The sequence below is a fragment of the Falco biarmicus genome, chromosome 3, assembly GCF_023638135.1.
Source record: "Falco biarmicus isolate bFalBia1 chromosome 3, bFalBia1.pri, whole genome shotgun sequence".
NCBI classification, from domain to species: domain Eukaryota; kingdom Metazoa; phylum Chordata; class Aves; order Falconiformes; family Falconidae; genus Falco; species Falco biarmicus.
In genome coordinates this window covers 28,949,829-28,971,763 of record NC_079290.1, presented here as the reverse complement: position 1 = coordinate 28,971,763, position 21,935 = coordinate 28,949,829, and the positions used below count along the sequence as shown (strand labels likewise).

Here is a 21,935-nt window from a genome sequence, read left to right as displayed (position 1 = left end):
AGCTATTAAAGATTTCTTGCCTCTTACAGTGAATAACTTTAGGTTTTTTGGAAAAGCAGTTGAAAAGACATCTGCTAGAATGAAAAAAAAAGAATAATACTTTTTTGATTTCTTTCCATTAAGCTGTAATCTTTTAAAAGTCAGGGAAATTACTTTTTTATTTTCTCTCCTTTTGATCCTGAGGGGTTTATTTTTAACTACTTTGGTCTCATAAACCAGCATGTTTCTTTCTAGAAATTATATAACAGATTGCAACTTTCTTTCATTTGACAGAAGCACAAAAATTGCCCAGTGCCTATGAAGTTGTGTTTTACAATGAAACTGAGGATAGTCCAGGAATGATGTTGTGGAGGTACCCAGAACCCAGAGTGCTCACTCTTGTGAGAATTAATCCTGTTCCTTTTAATACCACTGAAGACCCAGATATCAGCACTGCTGACCTTGGAGATGTTCTTCAGGTGGGTAATGAGAGTTTTCTACTTTCATTAACAAAAGAAAACGTTATTGCTGTAAAGGGAATGTTTTCAAACTTAGGTTTATTAAAAATTAGCACAAAACAAATGTCAGGAGCTCTATAAAATCAATAGGAAGTAAATTCCACAGCTTGAGCACATCTTTAGTTTTAAAACTACTTGTACAAGCATTTTAACCACTTACCTGTAAAGGTTTTCCATTACATAATAAGCTATAGCCAAATTTATCAGTTCTTGTTTGCAAGCATACAGAGTTTTTATTCTGGCTTCCTATGATTTCATCCATCAGTCTTTACACAGACTTCATTTGATTTGCAACTGAAACATGTGAGGAAAGACCTGGTCTGAAATTGCCAAGATTCAGTGGAATGATTGAACTCAAATCTCCAATCTGTCCATCCTCTCCCACATGATGGCAGATGGCTGTACTTCTTCTAGTAAGATCTACAAGGTAGAGAAAAAGGGTCTTTATTCCCTCATCTTGCTTTGAGAGGGTTGAAGTGGGCAGTCCAGTTTGCCCTTCAAAGGAGGGCTGAGCACTGCATTTATGTGACTGTGCCCCCAAAATAGACCATATCTCACAATTAGACTGATCCCTAACTCTGAGAAATTTTGCTTTTTAAGATACACAATCAGGAAGTTAAATTCTCTCCTGTCTAGTGTAATTCATTTTTATAAATTCACTTACTCCTTGCATACCTATTTTGATTTTAGCTCAATTTTAATTTTGTTAATCTGTTTCCTTTTTGTATTACAAATTGTGGGGTTTTTTTAATTTCAATCTGCTTGTTAATCAGAATAGTGTTGTGAGTCAAGGGAAACAAATATCTCCCAGTTCTTCCTATTTGTTCAGAAATGTTGAATTCTATTTCATTATTGCTATAATGTTAAAAATTGCTTTTTAAAGTGAATTACTCACCAATATGCTTTCAGTTATGGATAAGTAGGATAATCTTCCTCAGATAAATGGTATAATGTTATTACCATGCACATACTGTTAGTGAGATCATGTAAGTGTCCTGCCAATTTCTTTGCCCTCTAGACAGCCAAATGTCAGCTCCTTTCAGTTATATGAAAATTAAAATTAAATGGGAAAAAAAATCAGCTCCACTTGGCATGAGGTTTGAATCAAAGATCAAAATTGTATTATTGTATGCTGTCTTGATGACCCTATTAGGTTGCTATGAAAGCCAGCAATTTGCCTTCTTTCAGGATGGTATTTTCAGAGCACAGCACACCAAGTTTTTGGTATAATTACGTTAAGTTCCCATTATAGATAACAGACATCATGAGCTTAATGTATGTGCTTGTGTAATAATATGACCTTGTTACAGGGGGAATATCGGTTCTTCTTCAAGTGGGCATACCTAGCTGGACTTACAGTAGCACACACATTCTGCTGCTTTGTGCTGCCGTGCTGCAGTCCAGAGAAAAGAAGGTAGTTGCAATTCTCTTGTTTCTTCTGCAATTGCCTCGGACAGTAAGGTAGAGACTGGGAAGCACTCAGCTACCAGTGTTCAGGTTCTGTCAGCTTCTACTAGTCCTCATGTAATTCTTCAGATTTGCGTTTAATCTTATGCACTGAGCTCAGAAAACTGTGTCCATCAGTCTCATTTTAAGTTTGTGGTCAAGCATCCCTGTATACCTTCCCACCATGATGCTTTTTACTGTAGTATGCTCTCTTCTTATGGTCTGTCAATTTTATGATTAATTAATTCGTAGTAAGTCTTATATTACTACCTTGAGCTTTTAATTACAAGAGAAGAGATGAAAGATATCAGCCAGATTAGAGGACATCTATTCAAAAACTGTGGTCTTGGGCAGCACATGGAGTGCAGAAATGCCTACAGAAGGATCCACATTTTGGTAGTGGGCCATTAATTATGGCAATAACTGTTGCCTGGCTCTAGGTGGTGATGTATAACATTTTCCACAAATGGCCGTGCACCTCCTACACAGAGCAGCTCCACACTATGTAGATAAACAGCCATTTTAAACATGGATAGTATGCATGTTTTTTATTAGTCTAACATAGATATGTGGGTAGAGTAAGTAATACAGAGTTGATTTTAAAATTTTTTAAATAAACTACATTTACCAAATACTCATCTCAAAATTTAGGTTCTGATTTAAATTAATCATGAGGCCTTCCATTTTTTCCCAAGTATGGCTATGTATCTGTTTCTTTATGTATTGAGTATTCAGCACATATGGAAAATTCACAAAATATAAAGAAAAAAAAGACAAAGCAACACATTTATGCACTTCTTGACATGAAACTTTAGAGGAACATCTGCAAGAGCTTTTTTGAAAAAAAGGATCTAAATTTGAAGACAATAATGATATCAAAGTATATTAAAAATATATTTTAAAAACTTTCCCAGGATTGTGTATATGTTCAAATGCTAGGAGAACCCATAGTTTCACCTAATGTTACTAGTCTCCTTTAATCCATTACTTAACATAAATCCAGGCAAAGGTGCACTTCTGTAGTTTGTCTTGAATTAGAAGTTTGCCAGTTGCATGTTCTTTCTTTCCAAGTAAGTTGCTGTGACATTTCATCTGACTATCTACCTTTGTTAAACTTTTGGCATATCACTTTAATCATGGGTAGGTTTTAGAAGTCTCTTTGGTTTTGTGGCTGTTCTTCAAATTCCTGGAACTTGCACAAGCTTCACCAGTAAGAGAAGTTTTCTAGATAATGAAGTTGTGTGTCATCTGTTGCAGCCAAAGGATAAGCAAACAGCTTCAGATTATAAGGGTTGATATGAACTATACAGTTTCTGTAAAACCTTGCCTTGCTGCTATTTCCAGATTGTCCCAAGAGCTTATTTTCCTTGTGCCTTTACTTGTGTTGTGGCAAAGTTAAGCAGTTTCACTGATCAAGTTTCTTTCCTTTTTTACAGTCCCAACATTGTTGTTTTTATTTGTGGAGGGAAAATGAAGAACTGATGTTTCTGCCATGGCATAGCATGTTGCCTTTTCTTTAGCAGTTTTGAAATAGCGCTTTGATATATTTGTTTGAAGGAAGTCAGCAAATCCTAGATGCACTTGCAAGAAACTACATCAGGATTATATCTTGGGAGACTGAGAGTATCTGAACTTGTTCTTCCTGTTTACTGGATGTTGCAGCCCCTTTCTATTTAATTTTTCATCCCTCATTGTCCCATTTTCACATGCTACTAATGTTCTTGACCTGCTGGCCACACTTCTTTTGATGCAGGCCAGTGTTCAGTTGGCTTTCTGGGCTGCAGGCACACATTACTGGGCCATGTTGAGCTTTTTGTCCACCAACACCCCAAAGTCTTTCCCCACAGGGATGCTCTTAATCCATTCTCCACTCAGCCTGTATTTGTGCTTGGGATTGCCCTGACCCACGTGCAGGACCTTGAACTTGGCCTTGTTGAACTTCATGAGGTTTGCACAGGCCCACCTCTCAAACCTGTTAAGGTCAATCTGGATGGCATCCCTTCCCTCCAGCATGTTGACTGCACCACACAACATGGTATCATCGACAGACTTGCTGAGGGTGCACTCAGTCCCAGTGTCCATGTTGCCGACAAACATGTTGAACAGCACCAGTCCCAGTACGTACCTCTAAGGAATGCCCACTCATCACCAGTCTCCACTTGAACATTGAGCCATTGACAGCAACTCTTTGAGTACAACCATCCAGCTAATTCCTTACCCACTGAGTGGTCCATCCATCAAATCCATGTCTCTCCGGTTGAGAGACAAGGATGTTGTGCAGGACAGTGTCACATTCTTTGCACGAGTCCAGGTAGATGACATCAATTGCTCTTCTCTTATCCACCAATGCTGTAACCCCATTGTAGAAGGCCACCAAATTTGTCAGGCACAATATGCCCTGAGTGAAGTCATGTTGACTGTCACCAGTCACCTTCTTATTGTCCATGTGCCTTAGCATAGTTTCCAGGAGGATCTGCTCCATGATCTTGCCAGGCAAAGAGGTAAGAATGACCAACCTGTAGTTTCCCGGGTCTTCTTTATTTTCCTTTTTAAAAATGGGGGTTACGTTTTCCCTTTTTCAGTCAGTGAGTACTTCACCAAAGTATGTGTTTAAAGAAAGTATGTACACGAAACCAGAGACACAAAGCCTATTCTTCTTGCTCCAAACAGTTACATTTAGGACACTCTTGTGCAGATGATTTCTATAGTAACAACCGTGCAGATAATAGATTTGTCTCAGCAAGTATTCACATGTGAAGACCTAAGGTATGCCTCAGTTTCCCTGCTTAACAGTTAACTGTGTTCTACAAGGCAACCAGCTTATCATTATGTGACAATAGGTCTTTTATTTGCTCTGTGATGTACTTGTTACGTAGCAGTTAAAGTTGGAATCTCTTGGTCGTGATGATTCTCGTTCTTGTGAATCAGTCCATAAAATGTCTTCCACTGAGGACTTCAGAGCATGGTAGCAGCCTTCAAGCAGGATATGTTTTATAAGGTATATAGAAATGTCTCCTGCAGGGATATCGGTGTTTAGAAGATACGTGAGCAACTCAGGAACAGGAAGGAGTGTGCTAGTCTAAACTACAGAGGAAGGGCTTCACAGTCTTTCTTCTCATCTCCCAAATGATAACATTGGCTTGAGCTGGTTATGAGGACAGCTGAAAGAGAATTTGTGGCCATTTCCTCCATCCTGATTGTTCCAGTTGCTTGGGAAATATGGCATAAGAAAGAAAGGAGTAGGAGCAATTTCTAATTCCTGAAAATAGTTACAGTTATGCAGAAAATGCTACTGTCCCAGAACATAAAGAGTAATTGAAGAAGAATTTATTCCACATCGTAAGGGACTGTATTTCAGAGCTATCAAGTAAGCTAAATTCAACCATGCTTGTACAGTTCCTTGGATCAGTCAGGCTGCAGCATTTGAGAAAGGGTAAGTGGTATTTTCTGTGGTATTTTTACAATTTGAAGGAAGGAGTTGCAGGAAAAAAAAATCTGTTAGTGATTCAACAGTGACTTTCAAATTGTACAGATCCAATAGGGAGGTAGCTACATTTAGGCATTTAAGCTCAAAGAAACTGCTGTTGGATATCCGTGCTGTGTGGCTTAAAACTGTGCTTGTATGCGTCTAGTTTCCTGAAGTCTTCCTGTGGGTTCCTACGATCTTGAGAATCTCAGATTTATTTGTCTTTGCCTCTGATTAGCCTGTGGGGTTTTTCTACTTTTGTGATTTCATCTGAGCCAGTTTTTTTATATCATTTATCTTTACCAAGAGCAAGGTTGACAGGTTTAGGTTGGGAGGGGCTCACCAAGATAGGAGAGCAACTTGTATGCCATCAAGGAGGTATTTTGCTTTTCTGTGCCAGCAGGTGAACAGGACATGCCAATGATTTCCTGTACAGCTGCAGGCCTGTGCTAGCTAGTGAACTTTTTACAGAGATCTCAGTGTTTGCCATTCCATAGCAGCATTATCTTTCCAGTAAGGGATATTGCTGGCACTGCCCCATATCTCAAACAAAAAGCTATGTGTTGTCACAAGAGCATTTACACAAGTGGCCATGGATTTAAAAGGTGGAGAAAACCATATTTGTCTAATCAAATTGGTCGTATAATGTGTAATGCTCCAAATTCTGAGCTCTCTGATTTATTTAAGCTGCATCACCAACACAGACTTAAAATTCTTTCTCCTGGATTGTCATCCAGTGAGAGATGCAAGCTGTTAAAGCTTACAAGACAAAAGGAAGATAATCTATGGCATTTGTTCTTTTCTCCATATGAAGTTAAAATAAAATATCTACTGAACTATAGCCCTAACAGGTTTTTGTATTAGAGGATGTTTCCCTTGTGTACCTGCCAGGATTCCTATTGCGTGCAAGTGTAGTCAGCATTATAATGGCTGATGAAAAGATGAATGTGTGCTAAGGTCTCCTTTTTTGGCCTTTCTTCTTTATATAGTATCCTAATAAACAGAGTAGTTAGTCATGGTTTAGAAAAGTGGTGATTAAATTAACCAAATCTCAAAGTCTACTGGCAAAAATTAGGTTAGTGAGTATAGTTCTGAGGCCGCAAGGGCTTAACTTGCAGGCTTTATTAAACAATAAAGAAAGACCAGGTAAATAAAACCACTCTGGTTAAATTTACTCAGAGCATTTACAGATATGGTGAAATCTCTTTTAGGAGAACATAAAATATTTCTAACTTCAAAAGGTGATGATTCAAAAAAGTGGTCTTTTGCATTGCCTTACATGCTTATGCTATTTAAATAAAACATTTGCAAACTCTGCAGTTGGGAATCTGATTTTTTCAACACTGTCAGCCAATAAACAGTCATTTTCTAACACCTTGTGGTTGTTTTAACAGTGGCTTAAGGAAGCATGAGCTTAAAAATGACTGACATTAGACCTACTGTAAGTCATTATTCCAGGAAGGATTTGACATGACAGTCAACAGGAAAAGAATTATGATCAATGTCAAAGACATTCATTTTTCCTTTTAACAGAGAATACCTCATTTTTGGCTGGCTCTGCTTCCTTTTTACTTTTCGTTCCCTGTTGGGGCTACAGTGTTCAGCTGGGCATTTGAGAGTCTGGGAAAAGAGCTTTTTGGGAAACCACAAATTTTATTCATGTTTGATTTATTTCTTATATTCCCAAAGCAACAACTATTTTGGAAATCCAGATGATTTGTGTGTGACAGGTTAGTGATTTAAGTTTAAGTTCATAGTGTTATTAGATAATAAGCTGTAAAGTTCAACCATGCTTATTGATAAACCTGTCGGTTTGCAAATTTTTGAATCTGCTGCCAGATGCTGAAGACAGTTCAGTACTGTCTTCAAATAATCAGACTTTTTAGACATATGATGAAATAATTTGTCTAGCTGTTGTGAATTGCTCAGAAGGCAGATTTGGTGCTTTGCCTGGGGTTCTGCTTTTTAAAACTTATATTTCTTGTTAATTCTGCCTTTTGATATTGTTAAAAATGACTGTACTAGTCATACCTCTACTATACATAGACTGTATATGGTGCGTTTATGATCTCTACTGCATGAAGAGTTGCAACAAGCTTGAAACAAAATACAGAATACAGAATAATGATTGAGCATATCTGATCATAAACTAGACTGTAACAAATGCCTTTTATTCTAATATAGGAAACTGCTTTTCTGTCAGTAGAAGCAGTGTTTACATCCATGCATGTATACAAAAAAGGATGCAGGCCATCATGTAAACAACTGGTCTGAGGGCTGTAGGCTTGCATTACAGCCTGAGCCACTTACACTTCAGATGATCTGGATGTAAGCAAGTTTTATGATGCTGGGCAGAATTCTGCACATTTTCCAGAGTTAAGACTCTGACTATTGATGATAAGTATTGTCTTAATTTTCTTGCAAGGAAGGACTTAGGGGCTAAAGGAGTTGCAGTGTTACACAGTGAGTCTTAAGCAGATGTTGAAACAGAGCCTGTTCTCTTTAGGAATTCCAGCTTTAAACATTATTTGTGAACTTCCTTGCCTGAGAGCAGGATTATCTTAGACTTTACTATTTTGTTACTGTATTTTGTGTGTATAATTTTAATTATTTTGCTGTGTGATCTTAGTGTTCACTGCATTGAGATGAGACTGTATTGTTTGGCTTACAGTTTCTGTGCAGTCTGCAGGGAGTTAAGCGTAACTCGTTGGGAATGTTAATGGAAGTTGTGCATAATTTGCCTGTGCATCACACTGAAATTTACCCTTTGGGGTTACTGAGCCAGTGAAAATTCTACCGGGTGCCAGAGGACTGACGAAACCATCAGATTATCTTAATGACAGATTTACACTCTCCTCGTGTTCTGTACTTTTCAGATTTTGTAACTCTGATTTATGAAACTTTGCAAACCCAAGCCCTTCCTGCTGTATGCTGATCTTGTGGCACTGCTTGTAGGAACCAGGCTTTACTGTGGTGAAAATATGTGGTCAAAATAGCCCATATACCAAAAATTACACAGTATTTTAGGTATTAATAGGCTGCTACCCTCAATCCCAGAGGTAACTACATTTCAACAGAATAATGCTTATATTATTAATAAATACTGAAGCTTAAAAAAATGAAACACCTTCCATAAAATGTGGAAGATTTTTCCTGTATCAAAAAAAGAGAATGAGGAGTACTGCAAGAAGTAGGTAAGTCCCTAATGTAAGATCTCCTGTCTATATACTTTTGTTTCTCAATACTTGCAACAATAAATTAAGTTCCTAATAAATTAAATACTGTTGCTTTTGCTATTAGAAAAGCAAGTGATCTTCACATAAACTCAGTCTCAAGATGAATGACAATTAGTAGAAAAAAACGAGTTTGACACTTAATACTACATACATTTTCCTGTTTAAAAAGTCATGCCGAAATCTCACTTATAGCATAGCGCTCTTCTGTGCTTTCTTAAGAAAAGCTGTTAGTGTGTTTAGAGTAATTTTCCATAAAGAAAAAAAGCCAGTATCTGTGACAGATTACATTACTATACACACCTGCATTTGCTCTGAACCTGCTAGCCTGATAAATTGATAAGTTGGTCACATGTTGTTTTAAAAAGGCAAAGAACATAGTTCCTAATAAAAGAATGCTACATATTTCTTCTAAAAGGTTAAAAAACATTTCTCAGGGCTCTTAAATTACCATATTCTGATACCAAGGGAAAATAAAACCTGGGCTTAGAGTCTTGTTTGTACTTAGAGGGCTTTCCGGACAGGAAGGCAATCTTGATGCAATTCAGTAAGCCACAATACCAGTGGGGCATTACAGGTGAAAAAATTGCAGCTGTACCCCTCACCACAATGTATTACAACTGTACAGTGGAATATTTCCTGTACAGAAATAGGGCTTGGTTAACTTTGTTTCCCAAGAGTAGATCACATTAAAATGTTATAAAATCATGATTTCCTGCATTTGAATACTTGTGGTTTCTCAACTGGTTCCAATATTACAAAGGGGTTTTTATAGCTTCTATTAGTTGAAGATGTATAGAAGCTTTTTTCCAAAGTCAGCTAAAAGGCAGTTATGTATTTTTTAAAGAACAGTTTCTCTCAGAAGGCAGGAGTTTTCTTTCATATCTCTTTATTATAACTCTATTTAATATTTATTTTATGAACTACAGTACAGATGTAAATTTAAATAAAATAAATATTCTAATTGGATCATAAATAAATTTGTTAAATGTTGAAAGAGCTGAGGTGTATGTTATTACTTAGAAAGCAAAATAGTAGTTATTTTCATTATTCAGCCAAAGACCTCAATATGAATAGGGAAAAAAAATTAAATGAAGCAGATACTGCATATTCAGTTTTAAAGTGAGTATTTGTAACTTAAATGTTCTAGAGGACAAAATTTGTTAAACCAAATTCAAAGAGAAGTATAAAAATTCTGTGAAGAAATTATATGGGTAGATTTTGAAAAATTTCTCCAGGTATGGTATCTGATTATTCCTGAATGTTGAAAAGTGAGAGTGCACCATAGAGGAATAACTTTTACTGCCCAAAAATATACAGGTATGTAACACATCAAAATGGTGTCAAAGTACAGAAAACCGTAATAAAAACACAAAGGAGATGAACTGGGGGAGCAGCAAATACTTTGTACGGCTAGAATGTTTTTAATCTTAGTACTGCTATTACTCCTAATACTACTGATACTAGGCTAAATTTTTACCTCACTGTAAACCACCACATCTTTTTCCTTTATTTGGATCTTCATGAAAAGGTAAAATTGGTAGTTGACCTGTGCTGGGAGAGGCTGTTTTCCACACTGATATGACACAGTCTTAGCCCTGAGGAAGGCTGAAAAAATGTTTTCCAACAGGCAGTTCAGTTTGTAGGATGATGTCACAATGTCAGTCACATAAGCTGAACAGGAATGTGGATGTTGAATTGGCCTACAGTTGTCCAAAAATATTGTTCCAGTGGTCAGATTGGATTGTGTGTGTCATGTGAACAGGCATATTACAGAGGTTTTATTCTGTTTAATATTAATTTTCTTTTGAGCGTATTTTCTACATAATAAATTTTTCTGCAGGGTTCTTTTGCGATTTTTATATAAATAATACTTCAAAATCAAATTTAATAGTCATGTTCTTGGTAGTTATTGCCAAGAATTTTTCCCTAATAAAAATTGGGATAAAGCTTTTTATTTCCTACTACTGTGACTTCTGTTCACCTAATGGCAGAATTATATTTTTAAGGCAGTTGGCCTTAAAACAGTAAAATATCCTAATAACAGAATAGCTTTATTACAGAGCAATCATTTTATTCACACTCAGGAAACTAGAGCTAAAATCTCAGCATGGGTTGGTGTCTGACACAAAGTGCTAGTTTGTATTGTATTCTGCCTCTCATTCACTTAGGTGGCCCTGCTTGGAGTAGATAAAACACACACACGCTTCCTGCCTTCTGTGTACATTTTCTTGTACAGTAATTGTTTCTGGAACAAGGATAACTTCATTTCCAAGAGGAAGCGCCCACGATCTGAGGGGCTGAGATTCAAGAAGTGAGCATTTATTCTGTAAAAGCTTATTTTCTAGCAAAAACATGAATCAAAAGGAAGCATCACTGAAAGCAACATCAAGCACATTCTGTAACCCAGCTGTTAATCTCTTTCTTTGTCAGCTGGACAAGATGTATTTTGCAGCCAAAGAGATCTGCATGTGTATAGTTAAAAGTCCATTTTTTATATTGAGTTTAAAAATTATATGCTCCAGTACTTAAATAATAAAGCAATCATACTGTTATATAGATTCATTCAGCAACCTTAAAATAGCAGGCAGATGGCTGTAGCTTTTTCCTAGAGATAAAAAAAGATGTCTGTGCAAAAGATGGGATTAGCTAAGAAATGGAGGTATTTTACTTATTTATATCCTAAATGGCAATGCCGTCTGTGTCTGGTACCTGTTCGCATTATGACAAGATGTATAGTGAATTGTAGGTATGATCAGTTATGGTAAGGTGACAGCTTGTGGAAGTGCACTGGTGTTGGTCCTCTGCTTAGCTAGAGAGCTCAGCTAGAGAAACATACCTAGTGATGTGTGGTGGGCACCCAAGGCTTTTCAAATCCAGATTAGCAAAGCAGTCTAAAGCTGGGAGGATAACATCAGGTCACAGGAAAATCTAGAAGCATGTTGTGATCATGAAAGCCTTTAAAAAGCACATATGGATCAACAGTCAGTTCTTTCCCATTGCGTTTTATTAAAGTGGGAATAAGGAGTATCCATGTGGTCAATAGGGTGTACAACGTATGGATGAAAATATTAATACGTAACATAGTGTTAACAGAGTCTGTAGTATTTCTTGACCCCTAGTTTCCAAATAGGAATTAAATTATTCTGGTACAGGTAATGTGTGACACAAGATAAGATGAATAACAAAAACCACGACCTATCACGTTGTAGTACATTAGTGGGAATACTTTGTGTTGGTTATTAATACTGTCTTGCTGATAGGTTAACAAGCATGCAGGAAATGACTTGAAGGATGCAAATTTATAAGAAGGTTTTTGAGGTTTTGTTTGGGGCTTGGTGTTTTTTTGTGGAAAATTACAGAGGTTTCAGCTCTGCTGAAATTGAGAGCTTTTGTAGAGAGTTGATGTATGTTCACAGAGGTGATCCTCATAATGTCTGTGTTACAGTACTATGTATTCACAGAGATTCACAGAGAACAAGAATCCACACACTCCTAATTCAAAAGATTTCTGCTCCAAGGCAATTATTTCAGCTGAGTTGTTTCTTTGCGTCCTTTACTTATAGGGGGCAGGACTGGAACTGTCACTGGGAGGGAGCTGCTTCCCTTCCTATCAAAACTTACTAACAGACCATTTTCATTCTTCATCAGAACAGTACCATGCAGTTTTCAGATCTCCCATGTCTATAGTCCACAGCAGTAATGAGAAAAAGGAGGAACCTTCAAATTCTCTGCTTTGTTTTAGATTTATCTTACTAACAGTTTTTGTTATAAATACTCAAAGTTTAGGCTCTTTTCATGTAGCTTTTCACTTCTGCTTCTGATCTCTGTTGTTAATGCTGCTGAATAAAAAGCATTTGACTGCTGTTTTGCTCTCTGTTGCCATAATCATCCTTCTAAGTAAGTGTTTGTGCCATAGTACATGGTTTTCTTGCAAAGCAGAACCTGGAGATTCTTGGTTAAATCTGAGCCCACAGTTTTATGCACATGTAAGTGACAGGGGCTGTACAGTAATGGTTCCATTTGGAGTTTACAGGTGAATAAAATCGTAGCAATTAAAACTTTCTTTGAGACCTGGGAAAGAAGACAAAAGCTTTGGAGAAGTGTCTGTTGAAGAAGCATGCTTGCTTTTTAGCAAAGAAGTTTGTGGTTAGATATGCTTCGTTAGTATTTAGTTTTATAGAGGCAGCACTAGCCGTCACATTTTCTAAGAGGTAACAATTATCTGAATTATAGCTTAGGTTTTATTCAAATATTTTAAGGTGAAAGTACCATATTTAATTCTACATATGGGGAATTTCTTGTTGCAGCTAATTCACTTATTCCCACTGCCTATGACTCAGTTCTGGCATTATAGCCCATTTCCAGGCTTTCACAACTATTATTTTTGGCAGCTAATATTGCCCAGAGCTACCATCTTTCCTTAAACTTACCCAGATCAGGCATTTGTAATAAACCCCCTAGAACAAATAAAGCTAGATATGTAGGAATCAGAAATTCTAAATCAACTAAGTCTTTTGCAAGTTTCAAACTAGAAAGCTTACAGTTTGGACAGTCCCAAAGCATGAGCTGTATTTTATATAAGCAATCACATAAGGCATGTCTGACTTTTTACTTCTAATGTGCAGATGATGCCTTAAAAGATACTGTCTCTTACTCTGGTAGATTATTAACATACTGCAACACAATTACAAAAAAAAATCATGAGCAAAAATAAAGAGGAAGAATCTTTTCAACGTGCTTACCAGCCTGCTTTGTTAGGTGGTATATTCTTTCTGGCTACTCATACTGCTGAGTCCAGCAGTCATTCCTGTGCCTTTCCAAATTCTTCATAATTTGCTTAAGAGGTTACCATGAAGTTCCTGAAAGGCAAATACACTATGTTATCAGAGCCTGAAGAGGAGTTATTACTTCTTTATAGCATAATTGTTCTGATCATTTTACTTTGCCACATTTTCCTCAAGATAAGTTTCAATATTTCCACCACCTACTGAGTGGGTGGAAATTTTAAAATTCCTAGTTTTCTTTTTTTTAAACAACAGATATGAAGTCGGGGGGGAAGGAGAGGGGGTGTTCAAGTTTTGTTCTGCCTTTATTTTCGGTCTTTGTTTTCAGTCTCTCTATATCATTTTCCTCTAGTCTTACTGATAGTTTTGGTTTTCGTATTGTAGTACCACTTGTGAGAGTCCTTTTTATGCTCTTTACTTGTTCTTCCAGCTCATTAATCTTTGTGCGAATAGGTAGAATTCGTTCACCTTGTTTAGCCTCTTCTAAAATGCCCGCTACTTGCTATTCTAATCCAATCTTGTGAGAGTCTCATTAGGGAGATTTCCATATTTAAAAAAAAAAAAAAAAGTTTTGTTGTGAGATGTAATCTAAAAGAAATAAATATCCTAAATAATAAGATAGCTTTACAAGACTTGTTGCACATGTGTTACTCAATAACATCAACATGAAAAGGTAACTTAAGTGTTGATAGGCAATAGGAAGCACAAGACCAAACCAAGTATTCAAATATATCAAATCAGAGTCCTAAAAAATCTCCAGGTATTATAAGGACTAAGAGTTAAAAATATGCAGAAATAAATATTGCTATATGTAGAAGTACTTGTGCAACCATGAAAGGCTGCAACCTTTTGTCAGAAATTATACAGATCCTTTTGTAATTATATAATTCCAAGACTTTATGCTATAGGAAATATGCCAACTATTGTAATATTTTAAATAAAATCAAATGTTTTATCACAAATGAAGACTGTGGAGGTTTAAAAAGAGTGTTTAAAAAAGAGTGTAAATGACCACACCATGTGGTATGAAAGATAGTGGATGATGGATGTTGCCATTGGGGTTAACATAGGAGAATACCTTGGATATATCCCTAATTGAAGGTAGGGACATTGCTATGGTATTACAATTTTGACTGTTTGTCCACAGGCGTTGCAGGTTCAACTAATTGAACACTTAGAAGTTTTGAAGAAATCTAAAACTCTGTAATGCCGCTAAGAGCAAAAACAATAAATATAGTATAACTTTGAAATATGGCTACAAACACCGTAATGTAATGTTTCATACTGCTGTTGTTGTACACAGCACCATTGTAGAGTTAGCAACGCAGAAAAGAAAACAACTTTCATCGAGCCCAGCCTGCTCCCACTGGGGCAATGCTTGTTACTGTCTCCATCTTATTAACAAATCAAGGTTTTAAAAGCAGCTGTCTTGAGCACCACGGCTGTCCTTCAACCTCCCTTTTTCTGTTCAGGTTTCTAGCCTTACACTTTATTCATAGAGCAGCTTAGTTTTGACCCATAGTTCGTGTAGACCTTTTCCTCTATTAACTGTTTGTCTCCTGAGGTGTTTGGGTAGAGCAGTCGCGTTCCTTTTGTTTTCCTTCCTTTGGTCCTCAGCTCTGCACAGATCCTACCATGAGTTAATACAGTTTTAACATGTAGAAGTGGACTTGTGTGCTACGTTCCAGATGAGGCCCCACTGGTGTCTTACACAAGTCGATTAATATTTGCCCCTCCTTTTTGGAAGTATCTCACCTGATGTCTCTCAGGATGACATTTGCTTTTTCCAGGCATCATCATACTGCCTCAGAATTTTCCAGCTGACATTTACGTATCTTCACCCTTTCCAATTGAATATGCAGCTTTTAAACAAATGCGTTGCTGTCTTTACATATGACTTGTGCTTTTCTATATTAAATCAATTCCTTTTCTCAGACTCTAATCTTTGAAATTAAATCAGCACTCCTGATTGATATTGCTATGCTACTTTATATTATATACATTACTAGCATCAGAGTTTTGCTGGTAGTTATCAGATACTTTTTTCTTTTTCCCTCCATCCTGACCTAAAAAAAAAGTTGGTGACTGTGCTTTCTTTTTTCAGTCTTCAGGTATCATTGTGACTTGACAGATGTAGTAAAAGTCCATATTTCAGGCTCTGTGGTTCCACATGGTAATTCCTCCAGAATTCTTTGATGATTATATATGTTCCCTTGCCCTCCTCAGCTTGAACCACTGAGCTCCCTGAATTTTCCTTCTTAACCTTCATTCCTGTTAATTAATCCGCCTGCTGTCGCCTCCATGTGCATTATAGTCCTTACTAAGCAACAAGGAAGAATACTTACAGAGGTTTTTTTAGCTGTGCCTAGATTTACTTGCAGATCTACCACATTCTTACTTTTTCTTGGTAATTTATGTATGTATGTCTATACACAGACACGCATAAAAAAGGTAATAGCACATACACGTGCATTTTGTACTAGTTGCTTTTTGTCAGCTTGATTTCTAGTATTTCTTGACATGTACAAGTGCAGTAACTGTGGATTTCTGTATCTTAATTCTAAAATCTTCATATCTTACTGAGTTTGCATTTGTTTTAAATTCATATTCTCATTCACTATCATGCTGTTATCCCCAACCCCAAAAAAGGAGGCCTAAGACACAACCCTTTAAATCTATGCTTTTATTAAAATTTGTTTTCTATTGTCTTAAGAAATGCCTCTTAATAACATTCTCTCCAGATCAGTGATGCATCCAGGAGTAATCCAAGTGAGTTATTTACAGACTTAAAATTAGGGATGTGATTAAACAGAAGCTGCTATGTATTTATTGGGTTTGGGTTCCCAAAATCACAGAGTTGTCTATAATAGCATATTCCATGAAAGAAAAGATCATGTGATTACAAGTACTTCATGATTTCTTCCAGGATTTTTATTCATGTGTTGGCTCACCACAAGGTATTGTGTTGTCTATCGTAATTTTTACTCTGCGTCTTTGATCATTTTAATATGAAAATAAATGGGTAAATAATACATTTATATTTTGTTATGCAATAAAATTAAAAGAGCTGGTTCAAGCAAAAAAAAAAATTAATGATGATTAGAATGTCCTTGCTACCATGATGTGATGACATCTGATGGACTTTTTGGCTGCATAGTACAAATAATGATTACTTGAGTAGTCTTTGTTATTCTTGTGTACTATGGAACAAGTAGCTATTTCTGTACCTAGTAAGAGAAGGTTTGAAGTGTTATACTGCAATGACATTCTAAAAATATTTTAAGTCAAGACAGCACAGAATCTGAGTAAGGATTACAATTCTGATATTCTATATGACAGCTTACTTTAGTTTTGCACTTTTAGTGTGTACAGTAAATCCCATTATATTTGCAATCAAGCATAAAGTAATTATGCCATCTCCCTTTTATCACAGATTCCTTGCAGCTTGGAGTACTGGGATGAGCTTCAGAAATCATTTGTTGCATTCCGGGAATTCAGTCTATCAGAAAGCAAAGTCTGTGAACTACAGCTGCCCAGTATCAACCTTGTGAATGATCAGAAAGAGCTCATAGCCTCCGATCTGTGGAGGATTGTCCTGAACAGCAGTCAGAATGTGGCTGATGACCAAAGGTAATTTTAAAGGAGGAGGGAAACAGAAATGTAACGCTACATCTTGAGAAATCTTTTTCCAGATACTTAGGAAAAAAGATACTGTTTTCATATGCAGTAAGAGTAGCTGGTCTTAAATGAGATTGACTGTAGTTCATTTTCATGCGAGGTGATGGAGTGTGCACAAAAAGAGCTTTCTTTTACAAGCAGCCTGGCAGTGTCATTTCATCCATTTTCTGAATACAAGGTTTACTGAAAATTGTGGACAAAGAGGCCATATCCTGAAACCTCTTAGCTCCACAGGGCAGTAAAATTAGCTAATTATCAAAAGAAGGCTGAGGTGTAATCCATTGTATAACATAGTAGTAAACATTCTGCTTCCATGCACTCCCCATACATCACCTTCGTTCTGTCCTCAGTGCAAGTCAATGACTAAAATAAGCGAAGTGTCTGTTTTGAATGGATTAAACAGAACTGGAGTACTTCAAGAGCGTTACATAATTATTATTCATACAGCTTGCTTACTATGCTAACAGTGAAAAAATTTAATGAGTTTTTTCAAATGCTGGGGATCCATTTTTCTTCGTGTTTTCAACTGGAAACAATGTACAATGACAGATACTCTGCCTATTTGCATTCATTCAGTTTTAATTAATAGAGTAAGAAGAAACAAGTACAAGTTCTCTTCACAAACAGCAGTGGAATTGCTTTCAAAGACTTTCTTAACATTTTGTAGCTGGAGCAGAAAACCCCACATGACCCTTTTGGATCATTGATATTTGCTGATTGTTGCTGCCTGTGTATGAACACATGCTTGAATGAGTGTGTAGCATCCACATGTATGTTACATGCAGCTATAGAATTCAGAGAAATCAGGAAATATGAACATGTCTAACAAAATCAATGAACAAAATTGAACATCTGGTTTCCATTAATAGTATCAGGTTGGAAATGATTTCTTGATGTTAATTGTGAAAGAATGCATTTTCATCATTGAGAAGTTAAGTGTTTTAGACAAGGTTAATTCCTCTGATTGTGGGACCTTGGCAAAATTGCCTTCCTGGTCAGCTTAACACCACAGAAATGTGAACTCGGTGGGAACTGAAAATGAAGTAGTGAAATTTAGTAGATTTTTTTTTTTTCATCAGGCATTTGGCACTGTAATCATGTTTATTGTTCTCTGCTCAAATAGGGTTCATCACTATATGCAGTATTTTTCATTCAGGGAGCTCTGATAAGCTAATGAGTTGTAATCCTTCAGAAGGAGGCTAGGGTTAAAAAGAAATACAGATAAGTAAAAAAAATACAGTATAAAACCAGTCTGGACTGTGATTAACATCAGAAATATTTACAGGACATTAATTAACCTGCCTAGAAGGTCTGACCTAATGATTTTCAGCTGGGAGGCTGCAGGCCTGCTCCACAATAGTGACCGTCTTCAGTAGTATCAGGGTGTCAAGTTATAAAGGGGTAGAAATACCCTAATGGCCTTGAGGTACCAGAAGACCCTAGGGCAGGCAATTGCTCTGGCCGCAGCAATGATATTAGAAGCCCTACGTCTTCCAGTTTGTGTGTGTATATGAAAAGCTAAAGCAGAAACTACAACTGCAAGAACAGGAATTAAACTGAAGCCTTAGCAGTTCACTGAATAGAATAGGGATGGCAGGAGAGGAAAGAAGGCGGCAAAAACCATGCACCACACTACTGAAGCATTTGAAGGTAAAAAAACAAGAGAAAGAGGGAAGTCAAGGGAAAGTGTCTTGAACTGACAGCTCCTTAGGCTCATGTACAGAGACTGCAGTCACTAGTCCTGACACTTCTGGTGGCCTGAGGAATTTATAATAATGTCAAGAGGTGCAGTTTACACCTACATGAACTAACAGTAGACTGGGAATTTGACGATTCATGCAGGTAAGGGCAAACTCCATCCAGAATCCTGAAACCTGAGAGGGGTACATGAGGAAAACCTCTATTTTAACCAGAGAAAGGAAAGGTTATATTCCCTGTCTCAGCAGCAGTTCCAGATAGAAATTCAAACTGATCTCTATATTCAAGCAAGGCTGCACTGCAGGCTTTCTTAAGGACAACTGCAGGAAGGACTGGTGTGGAAGAAGTAGTCCTGACCAACCTGGAGTGATCCTCCTCAGAGAAAACTAACGGGTCTGAAAAGGAGCAGCTGTTCCTCAGAGATGAGGCCTTGACCGATGGTGCTTGGGCACACTGTCTTTGTTGGAAATAGAGCAAATCATACCAGTCACACGTCACTGGCTTGGAGGTTTTGAGACAGATTGGAAGCACTGAAATACATATAGTTACAGCTACAGAACAAGTTTAAAGTAACGGTTAAGCCCCAAAGGATCACATGCTGTTAAAGGGAAGCCTTGTTTAGCAGGTGGTGACAGATACTGCGGACCTGCAGAGAAGGCCAACCCTTCCAGACCCCTAGTAGAATTTAGGAAGTCCGTGCTGGTAGTAACTTTGCTGAAAATGTGACTTCATCAAACAAACATATTGCTACCGGCATGGATATTTTCTTGTTACCAAGCACCCTAAAATGTTTTCTGGATTCTACTAGATGAAAAAATGCCAAGCTTTTTTTGGTTTTGATAGAGAGAAACTGCGCCATGTCATGGTAAATTTCAGTGTTAGGCTTGTTCCTAAAGCAAGTGTTTAACGTGAGATCTTACAGACTTGTGAGAAGAGCCACAAGGAGCTGTGCTTAAAGCTAATACCGAGTAGACCAAGGAACTTCAAGGCTGAAGTATCTGTGAGTGAGAGAGAGAAGCAAAAACTGTGTAGAAGTTGAATCTCAGTTTTCCTGGAGACTCATAATGATTTGATATTAGTTACATGCTGTAAGTGTATGACTGATTAGCAAATTTAATTCATGATTAATTGTAAAGTATAAAAATGCTGTCTTGTCAAAGTTTGTTTTCTTAGTTTGATCCTGTATTTTGGGTCAGACTCTTAACAGCTGCCATATGCATGCAGCTGCTGCTCAATAATAATATTTTTTCCTTCAAATTCTGCAGGGCTTTTTTGATATGCTATTTATTAATACCAGAGAGCTGATCCTTTGTGTTTTAAGTACCTTATATTGCTGATTCCTAACATCAGTTATAAAGTATGAAACTTATGTGGCTCATGTGACAGGAAAGCAGCAAGGTTTGTGAGAAGATGTGGATCCAGCTGATACGTTGAGCAGTAGCTGGCAGGCTGAAGTACATCAATAATGAATATGGAAAGATGTCATGATCCAGATCCTGTGGTATGCAAGCTCTTTCTGAGATTGATCAGGAAATAATTAGATGTATAAAAATGAAGGAGCTATCTGAATAGGGACATAGTATATATGTGTGTGTTGTTTATTTTGTAGACCATTATTCAATGAATGTCTACGGTTTGAATGAACATTTATGAATGTTTATTCAATGAATAAATAAATCTTAAGTCCTAAGTGAAATAATTTAGCATCCCCTTGGGGATTTACTGTAATGTCTATGGAAGGAATCATATATGACATCCATGACTGTTTATGGAAGACCTTAAAATAGGGATTAAAAGGAGATTGTTTTTATAGATTGCATTTTCATGTTGCAGGACTGGCAAATTATAATCAAAGTTACTTTTATTTATAGCTCTGTTTGGTTGGTGAGACACTGAAGCCCCTCCCTGGTTTGCTTGGGGGAGGGGTTATCATTCTTTGTTTAAATGAGTTACATTACAAGATGTTTTATATATTTGTGTATCTCCTGTGTAATGTAAACAGTATTTTTATAATTACTGACATACTAATGTGAAATAGTAATTGAAAATGCCTTAAGATACAAACCATGAAACAAGTAGAAAAACTTTTAAATAAGCATTAAATTGCTACTTTTTTAAAATTAATGTGAGGAATTGTGATCATGTTTCTTGCTAATTGTTTTAGCTTTTATTCAAAGTAAATGATGTACTGGATTTTGACCTCTAACAATTTGGGTTCAGACCAGCATTTGAGTCATAAATTAAATGAGTTAAGTGGTCTCTTTCTTCTTCCCAGTGGATATTTTCCCATGTTGTGGTTTCATCACAAATGGCAGTTTTGGTTTAAATATTCCACTCTTAAAATAACAAGAATAATGCAGGTCACTGTTAAGTCATTGTTCCCAGTTGCCATATATTTAACTTGAACTGCTTTGCATGATGACTTTGAATGTAGGTATTTTCCATTTTAAAAATCCTGATATTTCACAGGATTTAAAAAAAAATCTGTTACTAAATACAGGTCAGCTTTATTTAGAATTTCCCTTGGTTTTGTTACACCCATCCCTCAGCATGTTGTGCCAAACACAAAGCAGTAGAAGCTGGTTATTCCTTTTCTCCCCAGCTGAAAAATTGTGGACAGTCCACACTGTGTTTTGTAGCTCCAAAGCAGCCAAGAGAATGTGGGATTTTTTTGATATTTTATTTATTTGATGTCCAAATTTTGATTTCACAATCAGATCTACCTCTCATATTAATGCTCCTACTATTGTTCACCAAGGCGTAATTGAAAGTTTCCTGGGTTTTCAGCTAACACCGCTTTATTTACTTGCGCACCCAGTATGTGATGGACTGTGTCTTGATTTCTGTGCTCTATGCAAGGTAAACAGAGAAAGTAGCAGTGCTAAAGGTCTGACAGAAGTCTACCTCAGCAAAAAGTTTAAGTGGGATTTAATTTAAAATTGGAGGGTCATGGTAGTGATTTTAAGGACTAGTATTCATTCAATATAATGATCTCTTATTACAGTTCTTTTTTAAGGCAATACTATAGTAATTTGGATGCTGCTTTTAGTATATTTTGTACTGTAACTGGGTTATGGACCCCTTCACAGATAAAACAGTAACACTTGAATGAAGTCTGGGCAGGTAGGAA

General features: G+C 36.8%; 1 protein-coding gene across 5 annotated transcripts in view; it reads left to right on the top strand.

Moving 5' to 3' along the window:
- VPS13B (vacuolar protein sorting 13 homolog B) overlaps window positions 1-21,935 on the top strand; it is a 477,114-nt gene that overhangs the window by 396,056 nt on the left and 59,123 nt on the right. For all 5 annotated transcript variants that reach the window (XM_056333224.1, XM_056333225.1, XM_056333222.1 and 2 more), the window contains 2 exons: window positions 274-458; window positions 16,863-17,059. In XM_056333224.1, coding sequence (XP_056189199.1) covers window positions 274-458; window positions 16,863-17,059 — 382 coding nt within the window. The remainder of the gene's footprint in view (window positions 1-273; window positions 459-16,862; window positions 17,060-21,935) is intronic.